Source organism: Protobothrops mucrosquamatus, unplaced genomic scaffold (assembly GCF_001527695.2).
Source record: "Protobothrops mucrosquamatus isolate PMUCROS unplaced genomic scaffold, P.Mucros_1.0 scaffold3729, whole genome shotgun sequence".
Lineage (NCBI taxonomy): Eukaryota > Metazoa > Chordata > Lepidosauria > Squamata > Viperidae > Protobothrops > Protobothrops mucrosquamatus.
The window spans coordinates 99,356-125,641 of record NW_015389682.1 but is presented as its reverse complement, the minus strand read 5'-3'; the positions used below and the strand labels follow the sequence as shown (position 1 = coordinate 125,641).

The 26,286-nt window shown below is 48.3% G+C and overlaps 1 protein-coding gene across 1 annotated transcript in view; it reads right to left on the bottom strand.

Moving 5' to 3' along the window:
* Nucleotides 1-15,874: 15,874 nt before the first annotated feature.
* TFRC (transferrin receptor) overlaps nucleotides 15,875-26,286 on the bottom strand; it is a 41,063-nt gene continuing 30,651 nt past the window's right edge. Inside the window, exons 10-17 of the mRNA XM_029286455.1 lie at nucleotides 26,000-26,119; nucleotides 25,218-25,303; nucleotides 24,385-24,448; nucleotides 24,152-24,219; nucleotides 20,076-20,207; nucleotides 17,873-18,115; nucleotides 17,587-17,727; nucleotides 15,875-16,236 (exon numbers count right to left, since the gene is read on the bottom strand). Of these exons, the coding sequence (XP_029142288.1) occupies nucleotides 15,994-16,236; nucleotides 17,587-17,727; nucleotides 17,873-18,115; nucleotides 20,076-20,207; nucleotides 24,152-24,219; nucleotides 24,385-24,448; nucleotides 25,218-25,303; nucleotides 26,000-26,119 (1,097 nt within the window). The 3' untranslated portion in view covers nucleotides 15,875-15,993. The remainder of the gene's footprint in view (nucleotides 16,237-17,586; nucleotides 17,728-17,872; nucleotides 18,116-20,075; nucleotides 20,208-24,151; nucleotides 24,220-24,384; nucleotides 24,449-25,217; nucleotides 25,304-25,999; nucleotides 26,120-26,286) is intronic.

The following is a 26,286-nucleotide window of genomic DNA, read 5'->3' as shown; positions in this document are numbered from 1 at the left end:
GTCTGCAACCTGCTAGGACCGGCTGAGCAGAAAAGTTTGGAGAACGAAGCTTGGGGAGGGTCTGCCCTGTCCCCGGGTTACGGCGGCGTCCTCGGGGATGCGGCGGCGGCGGCTGCCCGGGAAGGTCACCGCCTGCCCCTCTGTGCTCTTGCAAGCTGGCGCCCGCGAGCCTTCCAGACGAGCCGGCGGGACGAGATGCGGAATTGCCCGGCTGCTGCTGCTTCGGAAACCGAAACCAAAGCTGGTATTTTGCGTAATGATGAATCGTTTTCGGATATTAGGCAAGCGGGAAGGGGTCGTTACACACAACCTGGGAGCCCACCGGCTAATTAAAAGAAGCCGGGGATCGTGCAACGTGCTAAATAAATAATATTTTTTTAAAAAAAAAAAAATGTGGGAATGCACGTATGAACGCGCGACCTGACCCGGGTTTGCATGTCGTGTGAACGCAGGCCTTGCCGTTATGAGGAAGGAAGGTCGGTCTGGCTGCTGAATTTGGCAGGAGCGTTTTGAGCCCAGACGTGTCTCGAGATGACGGCTGTAGCTGTTAGTCCCAACGCCTCCCAGCGGGCAGCAGGATGGAAAAGAACAGAAAGTGATAAAACGACAGAAATTGGACTTATGCAAGAAGAATCTCGTTCTGCTTTCTCAGAGGCCAGCTGCATTTTCTGGCCAACTTCGGGATCGATGCCAAGGACAGCCAACCCCGTGACTGTAGGGGCAGAAGCACCAGCTGTTTCTCCTTGCTCCTGCTGGCGAGATGGGAGAAGAAGAAGGAAGGAAGGAAGGAAGGAGTTGGAAGGAACATTGGAGAAGGGAAGGAAGGAGGGAAAAGGAAGAATAAAAAGTAAAAAAAGAGGGAAAGAAAAAAGGGAGAGAAAGAAAGATGAGGGAGAGAAAGAGCAAAGAAAGAAAGAAGGAAGGAAAGAAAAAAAGATTTGAAATGATTTGAGGCTCATGGTTTCTTGGATAATAATAATGATAAAGTTGGAAGGGACCTTGGAGGTCATCTAGTCCAACCCCCTGCTCAGGCAGGAAACCCTATACCAGGGGTAGGCAATCTTGGCTCTTTTATGACTCGTGGACTTCAACTCCCAGAATTCCTGAGCCAGCACAGCTGGCTCAGGAATTCTGGGAGTTGAAGTCCACGAGTCATAAAAGAGCCAAGGTTGCCTACCCCTGCCCTATACCATTTCGGACAAATGGCTGTCCAGTTTCTTCTTAAAATCTTCCAGTGTTGGAGCTGGAGGCAAGCCGCTTCTGGAGGCAAGGAGTTCCACTGGTTAATTGTCCTCACTGTCAGGAAGTTTCTCCTTAGTTCTAGGTTGCTTCTCTCCTTGGTTAGTTTCTCCATCCATTGCTTCTTGTTCTGCCTTCAGGTGCTTTGGAGAATAGCTTGACTCCCTCTTCTTTGGGGCAGCCCCTGAGATATTGGAACACTGCTATCATGTCCCCCCTCGTTCTTCTCTTCGTTAAACTAGATCTGCCTTCCTGAAGATCTGAAATGCATTATGATCCGGTCTGTAGCCCAGTGTTCCTCAATCTTGGCAATTTGAAGGTGGGTGGAATTCAACTCCCAGAATTCTCCAGCCAGCATGGCTTGGCTGAGGAATTCTGGGAGTTGAAGTCCACAAGTCTTAAAGTGGCCAAGTTTGAAGACCCCTGTTTCTAGCTCCTTCCCAAGCAAACCAGTCTGGATTTCATTAGATTACAGCATGGATTGGCTGAGGATGATGGGAACTAATCCATAACTTCTGGATCATGCTCAACAATTAACCAGTGGAACAACCTGCCTCCAGAAGTGGTGAATGCTCCAACATTGGAAGTTTTTAAGAAGAGACTGGACAGCCCCTTGTCTGAAATAGTATAGGGTTTCCTGCCTGAGCAGGGGGCTGGACTAACATGACCTCCAAGGTCCCTTCCAACTTTATTATTATTATTACTACAGTATGTATTTATTATAACATCAGCCTCAACAACCGAGGCTTTTTGTCATTCTAAAGCAGGCTGGGGGTGGGAAGGAATGGAATAATAAAACTCAGAAATAATTTGAGTAAAATTCTAAAAGACCGCGAGGGTCTCCATTGTGGGAAGAGTGCAAACAAGGGCAAAAGGGCATCTCGTCTGGGGATGCTTAAATTTGGATTCCTACGTAAAACTGGGGTGGGGAGCTGGGGGGCCGCGATTTTATGCCCTCAAGAACCCCCTCCAGCTCTAGGATCCGATGGTGCAATTCGGTCCCATCCTCTTTCGATATTTGGATAGTTGTACTTATGAGGACTAGACTCTTGAGTCAAAATTAAAGACCACTGAACCACTGCTCCTGGCCAGCTTCCATCCAATTTGCTGCATGGAACTGTGCTTGCCCAGGTGGACACCCCCAAGGCAGGGGTCTTCAAACTTGGCCCTTTGATGAGTGGTGGACTTCAACTCCCAGAATTCCTCAGCCACCCTCCATTTTGTTTGTTAGATTTAAGACAGGGGTCTTCAAACTTGGCCCTTTTATGACTGGTGGACTTCAACTCCCAGAATTCCTCAGCCAGCCTCCATTTTGTTTGTTAGATTTAAGACAGGGGTCTTCAAACTGGGCCCTTTTATGACTGGAGGACTTCAACTCCCAGAATTCCTCAGCCAGGCACGCTGGCTGAGGAATTCTGGGAGTGGAAGTCCACAAGTTGTGAGGTGGCTATGGTTGAAGAACCCTCCTTCAACTTACCTCTGCTTAGCCATTCTACTTCCACCTTACATCAGGGGTCTTCAAACTTGGCCCTTTTATGACTGGAGGACTTCAACTCCCAGAATTCCTCAGCCAGGCGTGCCTGGCTGAGGAATTCTGGGAGTTGAAGTCCACCAGTCATAAAAGGGCCAAGTTTGAAGACCCCTGCCCCAAAGGGAACAAAATGCCCAGAAACATTTTGAAAATCCTCCGAAGCAACAGGGAATTTCACTTTTTCCTCCGAAATACGAGGATTGCCTTTTCCCCCCCAATTTTATATTTTGGTTTATTTATTTATATTTCAACTTCCTCAAACGTCCGTCTCCTTCACACACACAAAAAAAGGACCCCGGGCGATGTGCAAATATCACATAACCGATAAGTAAAACAAGGTAGACAAATTAATGTTTAAAATTAAATTGACTTTATTTGCTCCATTCGGGCAAACAGGAAGAATTTTCAGCTGGCAACTGAAACACGAAGCTGGAATGGCTCACCCAGGGACGCAACCTGAGCCCTTAGTAACTGAATGCGATGCTGTTGCTCCAGAAACAGAGAGTAGAGTAGAGCTGCTAATTTTCACCAACTGTACGTAATCAGAATAGAGCTGGAAGGGATCTTGGAGGTCTTCTAGTCTAACCCCCTGCTCAAGTAGGAGACCTTAGACCGTTTCAGGCAAGATGGTTGTCATGTCTAAGGCGGGACTAGAACTCGCCGTCTCCTGGTGATTGGCCCAAAGTGACCCAGCCGGCTTTCAGACCTAAGGCAGGACTAGAACTCGCCGTCTCCTGGTAATTGGCCCAAAGTCACTCAGCCGGCTTTCATGCCTAAGGCGGGACTAGAACTCACCGTCTCCTGGTAATTGGCCCAAAGTCACCCAGTTGGTTTTCATGCCTAAGGCGGGACTAGAACTCACCGTCTCCTGATTTCAGTCCTGGTGCCTTAGCCACTAGACAAAACTTAACCAACCCTTCCTGGACCATGTCCAGTTTTGGCATTCAACTCTTCTGCCTGGCTTTATAAGCAAGGCAATATTTGGGGCGGGCGTGGATGATTCATCCTCTATTATTTATTTCAAGTTCTCAGTCTAGCCTATAGCCATGTCATTTCCTGGTGGTCTCCCATCCTAACACTAACCAGCAATAATCCTACCCAACAATGAACAAAGCAGGTACATCTTTATGATAGGGTTAATCAAAGATGGTAATAAATACTCTGCACATGTTGAAAAGCACCCCTCAAGTCTCTTTCATGGCTGCATTAAACACCAGGCCAATAAACGGGGACAGCTGTGCAAAACTTTTAAATAAATAAAATAAAGTGAATAGGTACAATTGCAGCTAAAAATCAGACTTCTATGCTGCAACTTATCCACTATCTCCATCATGGGAGGTTTTCAAGAACAGCCATTTGACCAGGATGGTTATAAGGTCTCCTGCCTTGAGCAGGGGGTTGGATTAGATGACCTCCAGGGTCCCTTCCAACGCTATTATTCTATTCTATTATTCTATCCTATTATTCTATTCTAAACCAGGAAGGAAACTTTAAACAGGGGGAGACAATTTGGCTGCGGCGTAATAGCGAAAAGGTTGCAATCCACATTTCCAGGTGATCAACTGGGTTAATTTTTTTTTTCTTTTAAAAAGGTCCATTGTGCAATCAGCAGGGCGGTGATCAAAAAAGCTAGCCACCTACTCAGTATTTATTTTTTTCAATGCTTAAAGGAAGTACAGAACAGGACACTGCAGTTAAAAGGTGTTTTAAAAAGTATTGCCAAGTTTAAAAACAGGTCCACAAAGAGACCTCTGGCGCCCTCTGCAGGCCAAAGCAGGTGCAGTCTTTCTGTTTGTATGGCGCCCCAAATTTGTTGCTAAGTGAAACGGTCCTTAAGTGAATTTTGCCCCGTGTTACGACCCTTTTCTTCCATAGTCGCTAAGTAAATCACTCCAGTAGTTAGGTTAGTAATGTGGTTGTTCAATGAATCTGGCTTCCCCGTGGACTTTGCTTGCTGGAAGGTCCCAAAAGGGGATCACACGTGATCCTGGGATCACGTGTCACTGTCATAAATAGGAACCGGTTGCCAAGCATCCAAATGTTTATCGCAGGACAGAACCGAGGAGAAACTTCCTGACAGTGAGGACAACTAACCAGCGGAACAGCTTGCCACCAGAAATCGTGGGCGCTCCATCACTGGAGGTTTTTAAGAAGAGACCGGACAGTCACTTGTCTGAAATGGTATAGGGTCTCCTGCTTGAGCAGGGGGCTGGACTAGAAGACCTCCAAGGTCCCTTCCAGCTCTATTCTGACCTGACCTGCCTTAAGCATGGAAGTCAACTGGGTGACTTTGGGCCAATCACCAGGAGACGGGGAGTTCTAGTTCCGCCTTAGGCATGAAACCTGGCTGGGTGACTTTGGGCCAATCGCCAGGAGACGGTGAGTTCTAGTCCCGCCTTAGGCATGACAGCCGGCTGGGTGACTTTGGGCCAATCACCAGGAGACGGTGAGTTCTAGTCCCGCCTTAGGCATGACAGCCGGCTGGGCGACTTTGGGCCAATCACCAGGAGACGGTGAGTTCTAGTCCCGCCTTAGGCATGAAAGCCGGCTGGGCGACTTTGGGCCAATCACNCCAGCCTCCATTTTGTTTGTTAGATTTAAGACAGGGGTCTTCAAACTTGGCCCTTTGATGACTGGTGGACTTCAACTCCCAGAATTCCTCAGCCAGCGTGCACGCTGGCTGAGGAATTCTGGGAGTTGAAGTCCACCAGTCATCAAAGGGCCAAGTTTGAAGACCCCTGCCCCAAAGAGAATAAAATGCCCAGAAACATTTTGAAAATCCTCCGAAGCAACAGGGAATTTCACTTTTTCCTCCAAAATACGAGGATTGCCTTTTTTCCCCCCCAATTTTATATTTCGGTTTATTTATTTATATTTCAACTTCCTCAAACGTCCGTCTCCTTCACACACACACACAAAAAAGGACCCCGGGCGATGTGCAAATATCACATAACCGATAAGTAAAACAAGGTAGAAAAATTAATGTTTAAAATTAAATTGACTTTATTTGTTCCATTCGGGCAAACAAGAAGAATTTTCAGTTGACAATTGAAACGCAAAGCTGGAATGGCTCACCCAGGGACGCAACCTGAGCCCTTAGTAACTGAATGCGATGCTGTTGCTCCAGAAACAGAGAGTAGAGTAGAGCTGCTAATTTTCAGCAACTGTACGTAATCAGAATAGAGCTGGAAGGGATCTTGGAGGTCTTCTAGTCTAACCCCCTGCTCAAGTAGGAGACCTTAGACCGTTTCAGGCAAGTTGGTTGTCATGTCTAAGGCGGGACTAGAACTCGCCGTCTCCTGGTGATTGGCCCAAAGTGACCCAGCCGGCTTTCAGACCTAAGGCAGGACTAGAACTCGCCGTCTCCTGGTGATTGGCCCAAAGTCACCCAGCCGGCTTTCAGGCCTAAGGCGGGACTAGAACTCGATGTCTCCTGGTGATTGGCCCAAAGTCACCCAGCCAGCTTCCATGTCTAAGGCGGGACTAGAACTCACCGTCTCCTGGTGATTGGCCCAAAGTCACCCAGTTGGTTTTCATGCCTAAGGCGGGACTAGAACTCACCGTCTCCTGGTTTCAGTCCTGGTGCCTTAGCCACTAGACAAAACTTAACCAACCCTTCCTGGACCATGTCCAGTTTTGGCATTCAACTCTTCTGCCTGGCTTTATAAGCAAGGCAATATTTGGGGTGGGCGTGGATGATTCATCCTCTATTATTTATTTCAAGTTCTCAGTCTAGCCTATAGCCATGTCATTTCCTGGTGGTCTCCCATCCTAACACTTAACACTAAACACTAACAATAATCCTATCCAACAATGAACAAAGCAGGTACATCTTTATTATAGGGCTAATCAAAGATGGTAATAAATACTCTGCACATGTTGAAAAGCACCCCTCAAGTCTCTTTCGTGGCTGCATTAAACACCAGGCCAATAAACGGGGACAGCTGTGCAAAACTTTTAAATAAATAAAATAAGGTGAATGGGTACAATTGCAGCTGAAAATCAGACTTCTATGCTGCAACTTATCCACTATCTCCATCATGGGAGGTTTTCAAGAACAGCCATTTGACCAGGGTGGTTATAAGGTCTCCTGCCTTGAGCAGGGGGTTGGATTAGATGACCTTCAGGGTCCCTTCCAACCCTATTATTCTATTCTATTATTCTATCCTATTATTCTATCCTAAACCAGGAAGGAAACTTTAAACAGGGGGAGGCAATTTGGCTGCGGCGTAATTTCCAGGTGATCAACTGGGTTAATTTTTTTTTTCTTTTAAAAAGGTCCATTGTGCAATCAGCAGGGCGGTGATCAAAAGAGCTAGCCACCTACTCAGTATTTATTTTTTTTATTGCTTAAAGGAAGTACAGAACAGGACACTGCAGTTAAAAGGTGTTTTAAAAAGTATTGCCAAGTTTAAAAACAGGTCCACAAAGAGACCTCTGGCGCCTTTTGCAGGCCAAACCAGGTGCAGTCTTTCTGTTTGTATGGCGCCCCAAATTTGTTGCTAAGTGAAACGGTCCTTAAGTGAATTTTGCCCCGTGTTACGACCCTTTTCTTCCATAGTTGCTAAGTAAATCACTCCAGTAGTTAGGTTAGTAATGTGGTTGTTCAATGAATCTGGCTTCCCCGTGGACTTTGCTTGCTGGAAGGTCCCAAAAGGGGATCACACGTGATCCTGGGATCATGTGTCACTGTCATAAATAGGAACCGGTTGCCAAGCATCCAAATGTTTATCGCAGGACAGAACCGAGGAGAAACTTCCTGACAGTGAGGACAACTAACCAGCGGAACAGCTTGCCACCAGAAATCGTGGGCGCTCCATCACTGGAGGTTTTTAAGAAGAGACCGGACAGTCACTTGTCTGAAATGGTATGGGTTCTCCTGCTTGAGCGGGGGGCTGGACTAGAAGACCTCCAAGGTCCCTTCCAGCTCTATTCTGACCTGACCTGCCTTAGGCATGGAAGTCAACTGGGTGACTTTGGGCCAATCACCAGGAGACAGGGAGTTCTAGTTCTGCCTTAGGCATGAAACCTGGCTGGACGACTTTGGGCCAATCACCAGGAGACGGTGAGTTCTAGTTCCGCCTTAGGTATGGAAGCCGGCTGGGCGACTTTGGGCCAATCACCAGGAGACGGTGAGTTCTAGTTCCGCCTTAAGCATGGAAGCCGGCTGGGTGACTTTGGGCCAATCACCAGGAGACGGTGAGTTCTAGTTCCGCCTTAGGTATGGAAGCCGGCTGGGCGACTTTGGGCCAATCGCCAGGAGACGGTGAGTTCTAGTCCCGCTTTAGGCACAAAAGCATTTGGACCTGTCCCTCTCTCTCAGCCAGCCCACCTCACAGGGTTGCTGTGGGGAAAATAGAAAGAGGAAGGAGTATTGTACATGTTCCCTGCCTTGAACTACGAGGACAAGTCGGAAATAAACCTCCCTTTGGTTATCCATGACAGACACTCGCAGATACAGAACTTTTATTATGCACATGAGGAAACCACAACACGACGTGACTTTTCGACATAAGCGCCATTCAAATCGAGGCCCTTGTCGTAACAAGGTTTGAAATTCCTTAGTCGTCGTCGCTCGGTGCTAAAACTGGGCTATGGGAGGGAACTGCCCTCGTATTTATAAAGACAATAAAAGCAGGCTAGAAATGAAAGCAAACAAAACTCTCTTTTCTGATCAACCCATTTGCCAGGCGACTTTTTAAAAAAAAAAAACCACCCTGGAAATATTCCTGAATAAATCCACTTGCAGTCACCTCCCAGTCTGATCCAGCTTGCAAGCAACCTCAACGCAAACTCCACGCCAAATTATTGGGGGTGCCAAATCCTGGACGTTCACTCGATGGCAGCAGATGGCACCCTTACATTTTAACCCCTTGATGCTCAAAAGCAAGGCTGTCCGGATTTGGCACCCTCCCCGGACAGCCTCTTTCAACCAAACAGGTGCGTGGCTGGTTTTAATCGACCGAAAACCATTCCTGGGCTTTTATATTTCCTATTTTATTTCCTTTCATTTCATATTCCCAGCAGGACTACCAGGTTCTGTAACAGCTGTCTTCCCTATGCCAAACTCGCAAGATTCATCATTTTTCTCGCCACGTATGTGTACCCATCCGAGCTGGACCGTGTCGCTTCTCTGGGCCACGTATGTGCGTGCATGTGGGGTATATGCATAATTCATTTCGGCTACTTATTTTTGGTGATGTTTATGCAGTCTTGTCTTGGAGGCGGTTACCCTTTGAGAGCGGCGGGCCACGAAACCTCACTTTAATGTATGCTGATTAGTGTACGTTTAAAGCGACTAAAATAAAGCGATTGTTCCCTTCTGTTCAGAAGGAAGGCGACGCCGCGCTTTGCCATCTGCCGAAGCCGCTGGGAAGTCAAGAGGGCTCACAGCGCGTACGTGCAGCTTGTGCCGCTCTGTGTGCAAGAAGACACCAACAGGTCTCTGCCTCTCTCCTCCGGCACAGCGTTCCCGGCGTCTTGCCTGCCAGGCAGATGCCGGGGTGATGCTGATGTGCCAGAAGGGGTACAGATGTTCAGAAATCTCGTGTTGTGTATTCTCTTTCTTCCGTGCAAACACGGAGTCTCTTTGCTTTCCTTCCTGGCGTCAACAAGAGATAGCTGCTCTTTTGGCTGTCCAGCCTGAAGCCATTTAGCTGTTAGACTTGCTCCTGTGTTCACAGGAACACTAAATAGAATAGAATAGAATAGAATAGAATAGAATAGAATAGAATAGAATAGAATAGAACAGAACAGAATATATGGAACGGAACAGAACAGAACAGAATAAGGATAGCATAGGATAGAATAGAATAGATATTGGAATATAGAATAGAATAGAATAGAATAATAATAATAGTAGTAGTAGTAGTAGTAGTAATAGTAGTAGTAGTAGTAGTAAAGTTGGAAGGGACCTTGGAGGTCATCTAATCCAACCCCCTGCTCAGGCAGGAAACCCTATATACCATTTCAGACAAATGGCTGTCCAGTCTCTTCTTAAAAACTTCCAGTGTTGGAGCATTCACCGCTTCTGGAGGCAGGTTGTTCCACTGGTTAATTGTTCTCACTGTCAGGAAGTTTCTCCTTAGTTCTAGGTTGCTTCTCTCCTTGGTTAGTTTCCACCCGTTGCTTCTTGTCCTGCCTTCAGGCACTTTGGAGAATAGCTTGACTCCCTCTTCTTTGGGGCAGCCCGAGATACTGGAACACTGGAACACATGTCCCCCCTCGTCCTTCTCTTCATTAAACTAGACAGACCCAATTCCAGCAGCCGTTCCTTATATGCTTTAGCCTCCAGTCCCCTAATCCTCTTTGTTGCTCTTCTCTGTACTCTAGTAGAGTCTCAACATCTTTTTTACATCGTGGAGACCAAAACTGGATGCAATACTCCAAGTGTGGCCTTACCAAGGCCTTGTAAAGTGGTATTAACACTTCACCTGATCCTGATTCTCTCCCTCTGTTAATGCAGCCCAGCACTGTGTTGGCCTTTTTGGCAGCTGCAGCACACGGCTGGCTCATATTTAAGTGATTGTCCACTAGGACTCCGAGGTCCCTCTCACAGTTACTACTATTGAGCAAGGTACCCCCTATACTATACCTGTACATTTGGTTTTTCTTGCCTAAATGTAGAACTTTACTTTTTTCACCCTTGAATTTCATTTTGTTAGATAGCACCCAGTGTTCAAGTCTGTCCAGATCCTCCTGTATCCTAAGCCTATAACATCTGGAGTGTTGGCTATTCCTGCCAGCTTGGTGTCGTCTGCAAATTTGATGAGTTCCCCATCTATCCCCTCGTCCAAATCATTGATGAAGATGTTGAAGAGCACTGGGCCCAGAACAGAGCCCTGGGGCACCCCACTACACACTTCCCTAAATGTAGATGCGGTTCCATTGAGGACCACTCGCTGAGTACGGCCGGTCAGCCAGCTACGGATCCATCTGGTGGTGATGCTGTCTAACCCGCATTTTTCTCTTATCAAGTAGTAGGTTGTGATCTACTTTATCACAGAATAGAATAGGAATAGGAATAGAATATATTGAATGGAATGGAATAATAGAATCTGGAAGGGACCTTGGAGGTCTTCTAGTCCAGCCCCCTGCTCAAGCAGGAGAACCTACATCATCTGTCTAGCCTCTTCATAAAAACCTCCAGTGATGGAGCGCCCACGATTTCTGGAGGCCAGCTGTTCCACTGGTTAATTGTCCTCACTGTCAGGAAGTTTCTCCTTAACTCCAGGTTGCTTCTCTCTTGGATTAGTTTCCAACCATTGTTTCTTGTCTTGCCCTCTGGCGCTTTGGTGAACAACCTGACCCCCTCTTCTTTGTGGCAGCCCCTCAAATACTAGAATACTGCTATCATGTCTCTTTGCGTGTGTGTTTGTGTGTGCACACACGTTTCCAGCACAGTTGCCTCCTGAAAAAGCACCTTTGGTCCACTCCTGTTTTATCTTCAAAATGCTTATTTTCTCCAAATCATTCATCTTAAGAGGAGAGCCATCTTACAGCCAGGACAGGGGCTGGCAGGGAGGGTCCCCGAAAATGGCAAGACTGGGGGGGGGGTTCTATTTTGGAAATCAAGATTGTCACACAATGGCTTTGTTCAGGCGTGGAGAGATCAAGAGCCAGCAAATGGCTTTGGGCAGCGTAACACTAACCAAGGAGATCAGTGCATGTGTTAAATATACACCTTGGTATATTTGACACCCTACCTTAATTTTTTTATAAGTAACGTAAGGCAGCCAATACTCCTTCCTAATGCTCCTATTTTCCCCACAACAACCCTGTGAGGTGGGCAGGGCTGAGAAGAGTGATTGGCTTAAGGTCACCCAGCAAGCTTTGGTGCCTAAGGCAGGAGTAGAACTAGATAGTCACTTGTCTGAGATGGTCTAAGGTCTCCTGCTTGAGAAGATCTCCACGGTCCCTTCCAGCTTTGTTATTCTTCTTTAATGTATATATTGCAAGTCCACGTATGAGATGCCATATGCCAGGGCTTTTCAACCCGTGGTACGGGTACCACCTGTGGTACATGGGCACCTGGCAGGTGGTACGCGACCATCCTAGAAAAGTGGTAGCGGGGGAGGGGAATGAGCTGAACCGGTGGCAGCACCGCACAAGCCTGAGCGAGAGACGGCTGGAGCTGCAGGGCTGTCAGGGCTCAGCGGAAGCACCAGGATCGGCGCTTCTTCGGGGCTGTCAGGGCTCAGCGGAAGCGCCAGGATCAGCGCCAGGATCCAGCTGGAGCTCAGCGCTGATCCTGGTTCTTCTGCTGAGCCCTGAAGAAGCGCCGATCAGCTGGAATGTTGCAGCCTCTCCAGGGTCTTGTGATTTACATTCAGATGCTTGGCAACTGATTCATATTTATGACGGTCACAGTGTCCCAGGGTCATGTGAGGTGACCAAAACCTGCTGCAACCACCCAGCAGATGGGGGGAATGAAAACCAAACACCCCCCACCCCACCCCCGCTGCCAATCCCCAACAGAAATGCTCACAACAATGGAAACCTCGGACAGGAGGAAGAGCGCCACCGGGTGGGCAGGCAAGCGTCTTGCTCGGCTGTGGATTGGGGGGCACTTTTTTCAGTGTCATTGTAACTTCAAACCGTCACTAAGCGAACTGTTGTAAGTCGAGGACTACCTGTACTTCATCACTTTTTTCCTTTTTTTGGGGGGGGGTCATCAAGTTTTTGACACCTTGCTAGGCGACTGGTGGTCCTCGGATGTTGCCGTATCCTAAAAGTGGTAACAATGGGTGAAAAGGTTGAAAAGCCCTGCCATATGCTAGAGAAAGAAAGCTGGGCCAAATCCAAGAGATTTGGGATCCACCGATGTGCTTCGCCCGTGCCTCCTCTTGGGGGCAAAGCAGCCGATGGAATAAAAATAATTTGCACCCTTGGCCGGCCAGCCACTCGGCTCTGTTCAAGGCTTGGAGAGACCCTCCCCTCCCAGATGTCCTTCTCATTCTCACCCACCCATGTTTTTTTTCCTCCGTAGGCTTTGGTGGTTCAGCAAAGGTGTTCCGCTTCCTGAGCTGGAAAGCACGACAAGCTCGTCCTCGACTTACAACAGTCCATTTAGTGACCGTTCAAAGTTACAACGGCGCGGAAAATGACCGTTTTTTTCACACGGCCGTTGGAGCATCCCCAGGGTCACGCGATCCAAATTCAAAGACACTTGGCAACCGGACTCGTATTTACGATGGGTGCAGCGTCCTGGGTTTGTGTGACCCCCTTAAAAGCAGTCAATGGGGAAGCCAGATTCACTTAACGGCCGTGGTTCACAACTGAACAATCGCAACGATTCACTTAACAACAGTGGCAAGAAAAGCCACCGAGTGGGGTGAAACTGACTTATCAAATGTTTCAACTTAGCAACCTCAATTTTGGTCGTCAGTCAAGGACCACCTTTATTCCAAAGATACATCACCCACCCACCGTCCCACGGCAAACATCCCACAATAAATCACATTCTCCAAACTGCCAGTTGTGGTTCTTTTTTCTTTTAATGAAGGATTTTGCACTTTTTTTCAAACAGTGATTGCCATCAAGACAGCGGGTCTCTAAACGCTAGAGAAAGTTGCAGCCGATCAGGGCGACCGACGACACCCGTTAATTTTTCACAACTACATCTAGTGCTTTTTTTAACGCACCCCGGATGCATGCAGTGCTATGGAAACGACACACAAAGGAGACGCCATGCTTTACGAAACGCAGAGAAGGAAACCTCGCACGGGAAGCTTTACCAAGCCAACATATTTTTTTTCCCCCACGCAAACGAGAAGCTCTGATTTGAACTGAATGACTGACATGTCCCAGAGACGGATTAAAAGATCTTTCCGGCTCGCCCCAAATCCCAAGGTATTTAGAGTTAAGCACGGCCTGGAATTCTCCCTCTCAAGTCAGCCTTCGGTGTATAAATGCGATTTTACTGTTTTGCCCTGCCCGCAAGCAGCAGAAAGCAAAAGCAGCGATTAATTTTGGGGAAGCCAGGGCAAGTAAATGTCACTTCAAAGTCACCTTCAAAAGGCTTCTACGGGTTATTTTGATCAGAGGTTTAGGCTACAGATGTGGGGAAAAACAACAACGCGGCACCTCTGACTGGCTTTCCAGGTTCTTCCTGGTCCATTCCCGACGTGCCCAGAACATTTCTCTAATCACAAGCAATTCCCATACAGACATTCACCCAGGCCACTTGCTGAAGTTTCAAACGAGAGACAAAGAGAGGGGGGAAAAAAAAGAAAGACATTTATGAAGATTTGGAGAAAGCCCAGGCTTTTAAAGAAATGCACCGGTGGCTGTTTTTGAACCCGCAGCAAAGCTAGAAGAGGGTCTTAGCTTTGTCTGGCAGCCCTTCCAGCTTGTTTGGAGAACAAGCCAGGATTCCTGGTTGAGAGAGGAGAAGTGGCCATTTCAGGGCGAAGGAGGGGCCCAAAGCCAGAGCAACTGAGCTGTGGGCATCTGCCGGGCGCTGGGGGGGGTGAGCGAGGCAAACCTGGCTAAGCCAGGGTTCAGCTACGATCATCCCCCACCCACCCCAACAGGTCCTCTCTCTCCCCCAGCCAGCCCGGAGACAGAAAGAGACAAAGTGTACCAGGTTCGAATAATTCATTGTTAGATACTAACGACCACGCTCTGCTGGCGACGAGCGTGGGGATTAAAAAAGAAATCAATTATGGGGAACACTGTCCCCGATAATTATACACACCCGTAGTGCAATGGAGGTCACTGCCTCCGATATTAACACTCTTGGTAGGCCAAAAGCTACCTAGTTCTTGGACATTATGGGAGACCCTGCCCCCGATAATGGGAATCAACAATAACTTTGCAGGACTGGAGATTGGGGTCGTCGTCCGTCGTCCCCCCCCCCCCAAATCACCCTGCAGGACTGGAGGGTTTTCTGCAACGGGGCAGTTGGTGTCAAAGCCTGCAGACAAATTCCCTCCGGGTTGGCCCTCGGCGGGGAAGGGCAGGGGGCTGAGTTGAAGCCCAGGTTGGGGAGGGGAAATAGGGGGGGTGTCTGCAGTTGCTGGCCACATCTGGACAGGCAGTAATCCAGCGGACGAGATCCCAACTGGGTCTCGTATAGAGCTGAGCAACGACGCAGAGGGATCGACGCCAGCGTGGGCGTCGCGACGGGCACGGCCAGAATGTAAACCTGTGGCACAGCTGCTCAAATTTCTGACATCTGGAGGGGGCCGGGGTGTTTTTCCTGACACCCCCCCCCCCATCCTGGGCGCCAGAAAGAGGCAACGGCTGCAGACCCTTCTCCCCGCAGGTGAGCTTCTGCCACGCTGCGGCGGTTCCCCTTTTCTAAAACTTTTTTTAAAAAAATTTCCAGATGTTTCAACCGCCGATCCTGCAAGGCCGTCCATCGGCCCCGAGGGCCCCAATCTCCAGTTTCCTCACGGTTAGCAGATGCTGCTTTTTATTAACTTGTATCAAAAAAACGACAGTATAACTGTCATAATTATGGAAGTCACTGCTTCCGATAATTATATTCGGTAGAACACAAATAGCATTTATAGTGAACACTGTCACTGATAAATAAATAACTAATAAATATCTTAAAGGGCCGAGTCCGGCGGAACTCGACCCTCCCAGTGCGACCGACACGGAAAGACTCTTGTGTGTTTTTTTCCCGGTGGGCCACAAAGCAAGAAGACAAACACAACGCGGCTCTCCTCCCCCGCACCCCAAAAAAGGTATTCCCGTTGCTAATTCCTAAATCGTGCCACCGGGACCCATCCCGGTCGGCCTCATTTCCCGCCGAGTTAAGCGGCCGGAGAACTGGACACAGAAGGCAGAAGGCTCCACGTCCCAGGCTTTTCAGGTGGGAGATTCGAACTCGGCTCTCAGTTTTTCCCCAAGCAGTCGAGTGCTCCCAATTTAGATCTTTTGCTTCACGGGAGTTTTTTTTTCTTTCACGCCAACTGGAACGTGGACGGCTTCTGCGCGCCTCTGTCCAGCCCGACGCGGATGGTTCACTTATTCTAAAAAAAACCAACAAACCCCCAGAAATCCGGCGGATTGCACGTTGGACAGGGAGACTGATTTGCACCTTAAAAATCTCTCTTCCCGAGACGCTTTTGAACGCCGGGGCCTCTAAAAAAAAAAATCTGCTGAAAAGATAAAGGGGAGGTAGGTGTTCAGGGTGCAACGGGTTGGGCAAAAGAGGGCGAGGAGGGGAGAGATCGGTGGGCAGTCTTTGGGAGGCGGGGAAATCAAGGTGTTCAGAAGTCGTTGTCGATGTCCCAAACGTCGCCCGAGAGGGCGTTCGCTGCTCCTTGGATGGTCCACGTCACGAAGGCAAGTTGGTTCCTGAAGAGGTCTTCGTCGAAAGCGCTCGCGTTGGTCTTGAGGAAGCTGACGTGTTCTAGCAGGGCCTGGACGGTGTGGGACCCGTAGCCCAGGAAGATGTGGCGGAAAGGGGTATCCTTGGGGGAGACGTAAGGGGAGAGGAACTGGTACTCCACCTGCGAAAGGAAAGCAAGTATTTGGGCCACTTTTAAGATGTCTGGGCTTCAACGGACAGAATTCCGCTTCTAAACCAGAGGTCCCCCAATCTTTTGGGCACCGGTTGCGTGGAGAGAGGTTTTTCCATGGACTGGAGGGTGCGTGGTTTTGTGTGCTGCCTGAATCCCACGGATGGGGCTTTGCTGGTTTGTGCAGACCGGTTGCCGGCATGCCGTGGCCCGATACCAGTCCACGGAGCGGGCGTTGGGGACCCCTGTTCTAAATAACAAAATTAAGACTTTGGGGAAAGTGCAGAGAAGAGCAACTAAGATGATTGAAGCCCTGGAGGTCAAAAGGTATGGAGGACAGTTGCAGGATTTGGGTTTGGCTAGTCTAGTGAAAAGAAGGACCGGCGGGACATAATAAAGTTGGAAGGGACCTTGGAGGTCATCTAGTCCAACCCCCTGCTCAGGCAGGAAACCCTATACCATTTCAGACAAAGGGCTGTCCAGTCTCTTCTTAAAAACCTCCAGTGTTGGAGCATTCACAGCTTCTGGAGGCAGGTTGTTAATAATAATAATGTTTGAAGGGACCTTGGAGGTCATCTAGTCCAACCCCCTGCCCAGGCAGGAAACCCTATACCACTTCAGACAAATGGCTGTCCAGTCTCTTCTTAAAAACTTCCAGTGATGGAGCACTCACACCTTCTGGTGGCAAGCAGTTCTACTGGTGAATTGTTCTGTCAGGAAGTTTCTCCTTAGTTCCAGGTTGCTTCTCTCCTTGATCAGTTTCCATCCGTTGCTTCTTGTCCTGCCTTCAGGCGCTTTGGAGAACAGCTTGACTCCCTCTCCTTTGGGGCAGCACCTGAGATATTGGAAGACTCCTATCCTGTCACCCCTCCAAATATTTGAGGGGCTGCCCCAAAGAAGAGGGGAGGTCCACCTCTTCTCCAAAGCACCAGAAGGCAAGACAAGCAACAAGGGATGGAAACTCATCAAGGAGAGAAGCCACCTGGAACTAAGGAGAAACTTCCTGACAGTTAGAACAATTCACCAGTGGAACAACCTGCCTCTAGAAGTTGCGGGTGCTCCATCACTGGAGGTTTTTAAGAAGAGACTGGACTGTCACTTGTCTGAAATGGCATGGGGTCTCCTGTCTGAGCAGGGGGTTGGACTAGAAGACCTCCAAGGTCCCTTCCAGCTCCGTTATTATTCTTGAATGTATATATTGCCAGGCCCCTTCCAGCTCTATTCCGTTCTTCTGAATACTTAAGGCAACCAACATCAATAGCAAAGGATAAGCTTAGCCGACTTCTTCACGCAGAACCGTCGTTAGCAAGAGGGGAAAAAGAAAAAGTGTAAAAAGCTCACTTTCATAAGCCGGTCGTTCAGGAGACGGGACGCATCCCGGTTGTCAAGGTCTGTGTTTTTCACATCCTGGGTCAGAGCAGTTGTGGCGCGAGTAAAATCTCCACGGGCCTGAAAGAGCCACTGAATGTCCAAACCCAGTTTCTACGGCAGAAGAGAAACAGGACCGCTAGGTTAGCAACCAGGACACACAACGGCAGCTGCGCGGCAATTTATCTCCGGCTTCGTCAGGCCGCAGCCCACCGGTTGGGGACCCTTGCCGTAACGAACCCGTCTCCCGTCCCTTTACCTTCATCTCCTTCTGGTAAGGGAGCAGTTTGGCCACAAAACTGTGCAGCCGGCTGTCGTAGCTCTTGTAGTCCAGGTAGAGTTCCCGGTCGTGGGTCAAGCGGAGGGCCATCCGGCCGGCGATTTCGGCAGCCAGGCGGACGGCGTTTTCCATCAGGTTGACGCTGTTGCCGAAGGCCGAGAGCAGGTTGTCTGGATTGTCTTCGGCTGTGCCGAAGTAGGGGTAGGGGTAGGTGTCCACGCCCTACGAGGGAGAAACAAACAAACAAAAAACAGTGAGCCGTGCCTCGCAGAGTGGTGTCTTTTTCTGTGCCCTGGTTTTTGCCTCCAATCTAGCAACAGATTGACAAGAGAGAAAATAGGAGTTTTGTGAGCTGAGACTTGTAAGGAAGCATCCCGTTTTCCGGCTGCTTCGTCGGTACTTAATAATAATAACAACAAAAACAATAACAATAATGAAGTAGGAAGGGACCTTGGAGGTCATCAAGTCCAACCCCCTGCTCAGGCAGGAAACCCTATACCATTTCAGACAAAGGGCTGTCCAGTCTCTTCTTAACAACTTCCAGTGTTGGAGCATTCACCACTTCTGGAGGCAGGTTGTTCCACTGGTGAATTGTTCTAACTGTCAGGAAGTTTCTCCTTAGTTCCAGGTTGCTTCTCTCCTTGCTTAGTTTCCATCCATTGCTTTTGTCCTGCCTTCAGGCGCTTTGGAGAATAGCTTGACTCCCTCTTCTTTGGGGCAGCCCCTGAGATATTGGAACACTGCTATCATGTCCCCCCTCGTCCTTCTCTTCATTAAACTAGACATCCCCAATTCCAGCAACCGTTCCTTCTATGTTTTAGCCTCCAGTCCCCTGATCCTCTTTGTTGCTCTTCTCTGCACTCTTCCTAGAAGAGTACAGCAAGCGTGATAATAATAATAATGTTGGAAGGCATTCCAGTATCTCAGAAGAGGGAGTCAACCTATTCTCCAAAGCACCTGAGGGCAGGACAAGCAGCAACGGATGGAAACTCATCAAGGAGAGAAGCAACCTGGAACTAAGGAGAAACTTCCTGACAGTGAGAACAATTAACCAGTGGAACAACTTGCCTCCAGAAGCTGTGAATGCTCCAACATTGGAAGTTTTTAAGAAGAGACTGGACAGCCATTTGTCCGAAATGGGATAGGGTTTCCTGCCTGAGCAGGGGGTTGGACTAAATGACCTCCAAGGTCCCTTCCAACTTTATTATTATTATTAAGAATCTGCCTTCCCATCATGCAACAGCCGTTTTAGGAGGATGGGTGTGTGGGTTTTTTCGATGTTTTTTTTGCAAACTGTCAGAGAAGGGTACCAATATACAGCACCACAGAAGGTTGAGCCTCCAGGCAGCCTCAGAATCAAAAGTAATGATTTAGAAGCTAACCGCCTAATGTAAGATGTATGATATAATGACTGGGAACGACTCAGCAGGGTCTGTGTCCCTTTAAGAGCCAGCTGGGTCTGTGTCTCTTTAAGAGCTTTATATAAAAGGGAAGGCTCCACATGTGTGTGCTCTCTCTTCCGTTTCCTGCTGCGTAACTGCTGCGTGTTGGATCCTGCTGTATTAACACGTGTATGTATATTGTTCCCGGTGCATGCTATTGTAGATAGTGTAAGATAAACCACCATTTAATGTAGACCACTGTTTACTGTGTTTACTCCTGGGTTATCTCAACGCAACAGGACTGTGCACGCTCTCACAACACTCATGTCATGGGTAGCTGGGAGAAGAATGCCGTTGTAACTTCCAACGGCCACTAAACAAATGGTTGCTAGTCAAGGACTTCCGGTGTGTAAGCCACAGTTTCTCTTTTCTAGGTTTTTGACACTTGTTTTGTTTGTCATCACTGGCTTTGACTGTCCCCTTAGATTAGGGGGGGTGTCCCCAAACGTGGCCACTTAAAAGACTTGTGGACTTCCACTCCCAGAATTCCCCAGCCAGCCAAGTCCACAAGGCTTAAAGTGGCCACGTTTGGACACCCCGGCCTTAGACTCTTCATCAAAGCGCTTGCTCGATGGGCAGAGAGCAAATGCTCTGAAGCCCAACTTCTGAGTGTGGGGATGTCCACACTGACCCAGCAAGACACACACACACACCAAGTTCTGAAGGCAGTTTGCACACTCCCAACGTCAACAGAGGCAGTTGGAAAGCTACCGCAGCCGAAGGGCAAGTTCAGAACTCACGTTGTTGATGCTGAAGGAGATGGCTGGGATTCCTGAACATGCGATGAATGCTCTGGCTGCGTCATCTACACGAAATGGAACTCTGGATTTTGGGGGGGGGGAGAGAGAAGAAGGGGGCGAGAAAGAGAAACACTTTTCAGCCACGGCCTTATAACTTTTTAGAGAGCCAGGATGGCCTAATGGTGAAAGCATTCACCTGGAAACCAGGAAACAGTGAATGCTAGACCCGCTTTAGACAGAAAAGCCAGCTGAGTGACTTTGGGCCAATCACCAGGAGACAGAGAGTTCTAGTCCCACGTTAGGCATGAAAACAGCTGGGTGACTTTGGGCCAATCACCAGGAGACGGTGAGTTCTAGTCCCGCCTTAGGCATGAAAGCCATTAAGTGACTTAAGGCCAATCACCAGGAGGCGGTGAGTTCTAATTCCTCCTTAGGTATAAAAGGTGTCTGGGTGACCAATCCCTCTCAGTCCAACCCACCTCACAGGGTCGTTGTGGGGAAAATAGGAGGAATGCGCACGATGTCTGCTCTCAGTCTTGAGTAAATTATAAAGTAATAAAGGCGGCGGGGGGGGAGGGAAATCTAATCAATAAACTACAGCATCAGAACTCCACCAATATACACCAATAACCAAGTTACAAGGAAGCAACAATATCGTGGTTTTTGGGGGCTGGGCGAAGAAGTTTTAGATTGAGGTTTTTGACTATCTATGCTGCGTTCCAGCACATCCTAGCAATCTGAAAACAAGTTTCAGGCCAAAATTGCACAAAACTAAGTTTTCTCAATATTATTTATTTATTCAGAGAAGGAAAACATGCTCATTTCCTCCTTCGGTCCTTCTTCAAATTCACTTTTCAGAAAAAAAGGCACAGCAGAATTAAGATTCGCTGTGTGGTATGGGGCAGGGTGCTTATTTTTCGCCTGAAAAGGCTCTCCCTGAAGAGTAGGCCTTGTAACGGAGGCCACCTGCACGTGGGAAGAGGCTATAGAAGCAGCTCTCCTGCAACCTGCCAAGTCTAAATGTTATTCATTTATTTAGCGCACAGCATATCACACGTGGACCAGCAAGATAGATTAACATTTAATCTAGATTAGTAGAACCCAATAAAAGATACAGTAAATGTGAAGAAGATCTGCGTTCAAATGCCAGTCTCTAGGTCAGTGGTTCTCAACCTGTGGGTCGGGACCCCATTTGGGGTCGATCGACCATTTCACGGGGGTCGCCAAGCAAGGCTGTCCGCCATTTTTTTTGTCCGCCATTTTTTTCCCCTTTTCCGGCGGGTGCCTTACCTCCCTTGGGCTGGGCCAGCTGGTGGTCGGCCTGCTCCGTCTCTGCCGCTTGCCAGCTACGCCTCGGCCGGCGCAGGGGGCGGAACCACGCATGCGCGGCGCTCCTGGGCAGGGAAAGTCCTTGACTTACGACTGGTTGGGCAGTCCTCGACTTACGACCGGTTTAGTCCTCGACTTACGACCGGTTGGGGGTCGCGGCATTAAAAAGGTTGAGAACCACTGCCTTACATGGTGCAACTTCTTAATTGATTGCATATTCAAATAATGGAGTAATTACTTTGTTGAAGTGCTTAATTACATGTTATGACGTCCAGGAAGATAGTTTGAAAATGGGGAATAAAAGTTGATTTCTTCTGCTCTTTTCCTCTTTAATATTTCATTCCCAGAATGAAATCTGAGTGCAATGTATTTCAGCAAATATTGGGCAGATTCTGCCTACACAACATGGTGGCCATGCCCACTTGGCCACGCCCCTGGCACCCGGCGATGTATAAGTGGTTGGGGGTCATCACAACATGGGGAACTGTATTATGGGGTCGCGGCATTAGAAAGGTTGAGAACCACTGCTCTAGGTGATCTAGCCACGGAAGGGCAGCAGCATTGATATTTATTTTCAAAGTGGTCTGAATGTTGAGTAGTAGCTAGAAGCAGCTCAGCACAGAATCTGGTGTAAGGGAGACGCATCTTTAGGCCGTGCGCCTTGCGTTTGGACAGAGGGGATGACGCAGTAGATGGGGCGATGGTGAAGCCTCGCAAATGCAGCAGGCAAGGCCAGAAAGCTCGGAGACTTCTCGTGTGTGTGTGGGGGGGGGGGGGGAACATTTAGGTTTTATAAAATCTGACTATCAATGACAGTTTTTAGCTGCTTCTTGGAACGGTGAGCGGCACCGAACGGTGAGTCCTAACAGGGCCACCAGGAGAGCTTTACTTACTCTTGGCCTGCAAAACCGGCACGGAGATTGAGCGGCAAAAAGGTGGCCTAAAAAAAAAAAAAAGAGAGAGAGAGAAGCGCATCAGACTTTTTCCACAACAGGGATAATCCACAGCCCTTCACTGCCCCCGAAGACTTAAAGGTCTGTGGCTCAATTTCAAATCCCGCTCCCTTGCCTGAAATTTCTGCAGATCTTAAATCAGAAAGCAACAGGTGTTCAACAGCATAGCGAAGGTGAAGTCTCTGTGTGTAATATCTATCTATCTATCTATCTATCTATCTATCTATCTATCTATCTATCTATCTATCTGCCTCTATCTCTATCTATCTATCTATCTATCTATCATCTATCTATCTATCTATCTATCTATCTATCTATCTATCTATCTATCTATCTGCCTCTATCTATCCATCCCTATCTATCCATCCATCCCTACCATGTCTAAATCTGTCTATCATTTATCTAATTATCTATCTATCTCTATCCATCCCTATGTATGTATCTATCTATCCATCTCTATCTATATATTTATCCATCCCTATGTATCTATGTATCTATGTACCTATCTATCTATCTATCTATCTATCCATCCCTATCCATACATACATCCCTGTCTCTCTATCTATCCATCCATCTCTATCTACCATCTATGTCTTATCTATCTATCTATCTATCTATCTATCTATCTATCTATCTATCTATCTATCTATCTATCTATCATCTATCTATCTATCTGCCTCTATCTATCTGCCTCTATCTATCCATCCATCCCTACCATGTCTAAATCTGTCTATCATTTATCTAATTATCTATCTATCTCTATCCATCCCTATGTATGTATCTATCTATCCATCTCTATCTATATATATGTATCTATGTATCTATGTATCTATGTACCTATCTATCTATCTATCTATCTATCTATCTATCTATCTATCTATCCATCCCTATCCATACATACATCCCTGTCTCTCTATCTATCCATCCATCTCTATCTACCATCTATGTCTTATCTATCTATCTATCTATCTATCTATCTATCTATCTATCTATCTATCTATCTATCTATCTATCCATCCATCCATCCATCCATCCATCCATCCATCCATCCATCCATCCATCCATCCATATCTATCTATCCATCTCTATTTACCATCTATGTCTATATCTATCATTTATCTAATTATCTATCTATCCATCCACCCACCTATCCATCTCCATGCACCCATTACAAGAACCAGGCTGGTCTACTATTGAAGACACCAGGCTAGAAACCAGGAGACTTGTGAGTTTTAGTCCCGCCTTAGGCATGAAAGCCAGCTGGTTGAATATAGACCAATCACTAGGAGACAGTGAATACTAGACCCGCCTCAGGCTCAAAGGTTTGCTGGGTGTCTATTCGCCAATCCCCAGGAGACGATTGAGTTCTAGTCCCGCCTTAGGCATGAAAGCCAACTGTCTGACTTTGGGCCAATCACCAGGAGACAGGGAGTTCTAGTCCCTCCTTAGGTATAAAAGCCGGCTGGGTGACTTTGGGCCAATCACCAGGAGACGGTGAGTTCTAGTCCCGCCTTAGGCATGAAAGCCGGCTGGGTGACCTTAGGCCAGTCCCTCTCTCTCAGACCCACCCATCCGACAAGACTGTTACGGTAAAACAGGAAGGAGGATTAGATATGTTCGCTGCCTCGAACTTTTTTTACAATAAAATCAGTAAAGGCGGGGATGAAAATGAACCAATCAAACAAATATAGACCAAGATCTTCCTTTTGTTCCTGCGGGGCGATGAGAGGCACCCCCAGCTGCCTGGCTCACTCATCATCCTTTCCCCAGAAGACCTCCCAAGAGGCCACTCACCTCTGTGACGGCTTCCTCCAGGAGCTTTTTCAACAAGGGGCTGGAAGAGAAGCGGAACGCCTTGGACCCTGCGGGATGGAAAGAGAGGCTTCAGCTCCGGAGCCTCTGAGCTACCGAGACGGCAACACGACAAAGGCCGCCCGGTTTGAGAGCCGATTTGAAGAGCCGAGACCTTGCTGGCAACCTGGCTCTCTTCCAATTCAAACTTTTACCGAACTAGCCCAGATACGTACCTGAAACGGCCGCGTCCAGATTGATGTAAGCAAACGCCTTCAGGTGCAGCGAAGCGGCGTAGCCCTGAGAGGGTTTAGAGAGAAAATAAAATAAAAGTGGGGTTTGCAAACTCTTCTACAAGCTAAGATTCCTTTATTTATCGACCCAGTTTATACAGCCGCGCCTCTCACAGGAAAGGTGGAAGGTGGTTTGAGTAGCTGGAACGCTGGGCAAGAAGCTAGCAAGCTGTGTTCGAAACTCCAGAGCTGCCATGGGGCAGGGCTGAGCTCTCGTCCTTTACTCCAGCTCCTGGGGGGGGGGGCAGGAAAGGACCCCCCAACTGGGCATCCAGGGATGTCACTGTCTAATCCAGGGGGAAGGCCACCTTGGCTCTTTTGTGACTCGTGGGCTTCAACTCCCAGAATTCCTGAGCCAGCCATGCTGAGGGGAAAGGGAGAGATTTCCAAGCTAAGCCATGCTGGCTCAGGAATTCTGGGAGTTGAAGTCCGCGAGTCATGAAGGGGCCATAGTTCCCCCATGCTGGCTCAGGAATTCTGGGAATTGAAGTCCACGAGTCATGAGGGGGCCATAGTTCCCCCATGCTGGCTCAGGAATTCTGGGAGTTGAAGTCCACAAGTCATGAGGGGGCCATAGTTCCCCCATGCTGGCTCAGGAATTCTGGGAGTTGAAGTCCACCAGTCGTAAAAGGGCCAAGTTTGAAGACCCCTGGTCTAATCCTTTCAACCCGGAAGCATGTTCTGACTTTGTCGAGGGCAAAAACCTCACAAAATGCAGCTCTGTAGGCACAGAAGGGTTTCCATTTTTTTTTAATAAAAAAAAATCCAGCTCTTACCTCCAGCCACTCTGTGGCACCAACAGCTCCGAATTCGCCGGCACTCCAACTGGCAAAGATGATGCTTCTGTGAGGTTTGTAGCCGTCTGAAAAGCACAGGAGAGAGAGAGAGAGAAGGAAAGAGAGAAAGAAGGAAAGAAACGAAAGAGAGAAGGAAAGAGAGAGAGAGAAGAGAAAGAGAGGGAGAGGGAGAGGGGGAGAGAGAAGGAAAGAGAGACAGAGAGAGAGAAAGAGAAGGAAAGAGAAAGAGAAAGAGAAGGAAAGAAAGAGAGGAGAAAGAGAGAGAAGGAAAAAGAGAGGAAGAGAGAGAGAAAAGAAAGAGAGAGAGAGAAGGAAAGAGAGAGAGAGGAAGGGAGGGAGAGTGACAGAGAGAGAGAGGGAGAGAAGAGAGAGAAAGAGAAGGAAAGGAAGAGAGAAAGAGAGGAGAGAGAAGGAAAGAAAGAGGAGAGAGAGAGAGAAGGAAAGGGAGAGGAGAGAAAGAAAGAGAGGAGAGAGAGAAAGAGAGAGGAGAGAGGAGAGAAAAAAGAGAGGAAAGAGAGAGAGAGAAGAGGAGAGAAGGAAAGAGAGGAAAGAGAGAGGGAAGGAAAGAGAGAGAGAAGGAAAGAGAGAGAGTGAGAGTGAGTGAGTGAGTGAGTGAGTGAGTGAGAGAGAGAGAGAGAGAGAGAGAGAGAGAGAGAGAGAGAGAGAGAGAAATCAGCGATTCTATTCGGTTCCATCGTGCCCAAACAACCATGGACTTTTTCTCCCCCCCACCCTTGGTCCATTTCTCCCCCAAGCCTCACCGGTTTTGACCATCTCGGAGAGGGTGTGGGCCAGCTCCAGCAACAGGGCCGTCCCGACTGCGGCTTTCACCGTTCCGGTTTTCCAGGCATCGCGCTGAGCTCCGATCACGACATAGCGGTCTGCAGGAGAAAGCGGCTTTAACCGACGCCAAAAATGGGCAATGAAGCGGGGAGGGCTGGCTGGGACGGCCAGAAAGTGGCAGGATGAGGGTCAATAGGGCAGTGGAAAGCTCTGAAAGGTGTACTGGGCCCAGGATACGGCCTGACTCCGGTCACTGACAGGTAGT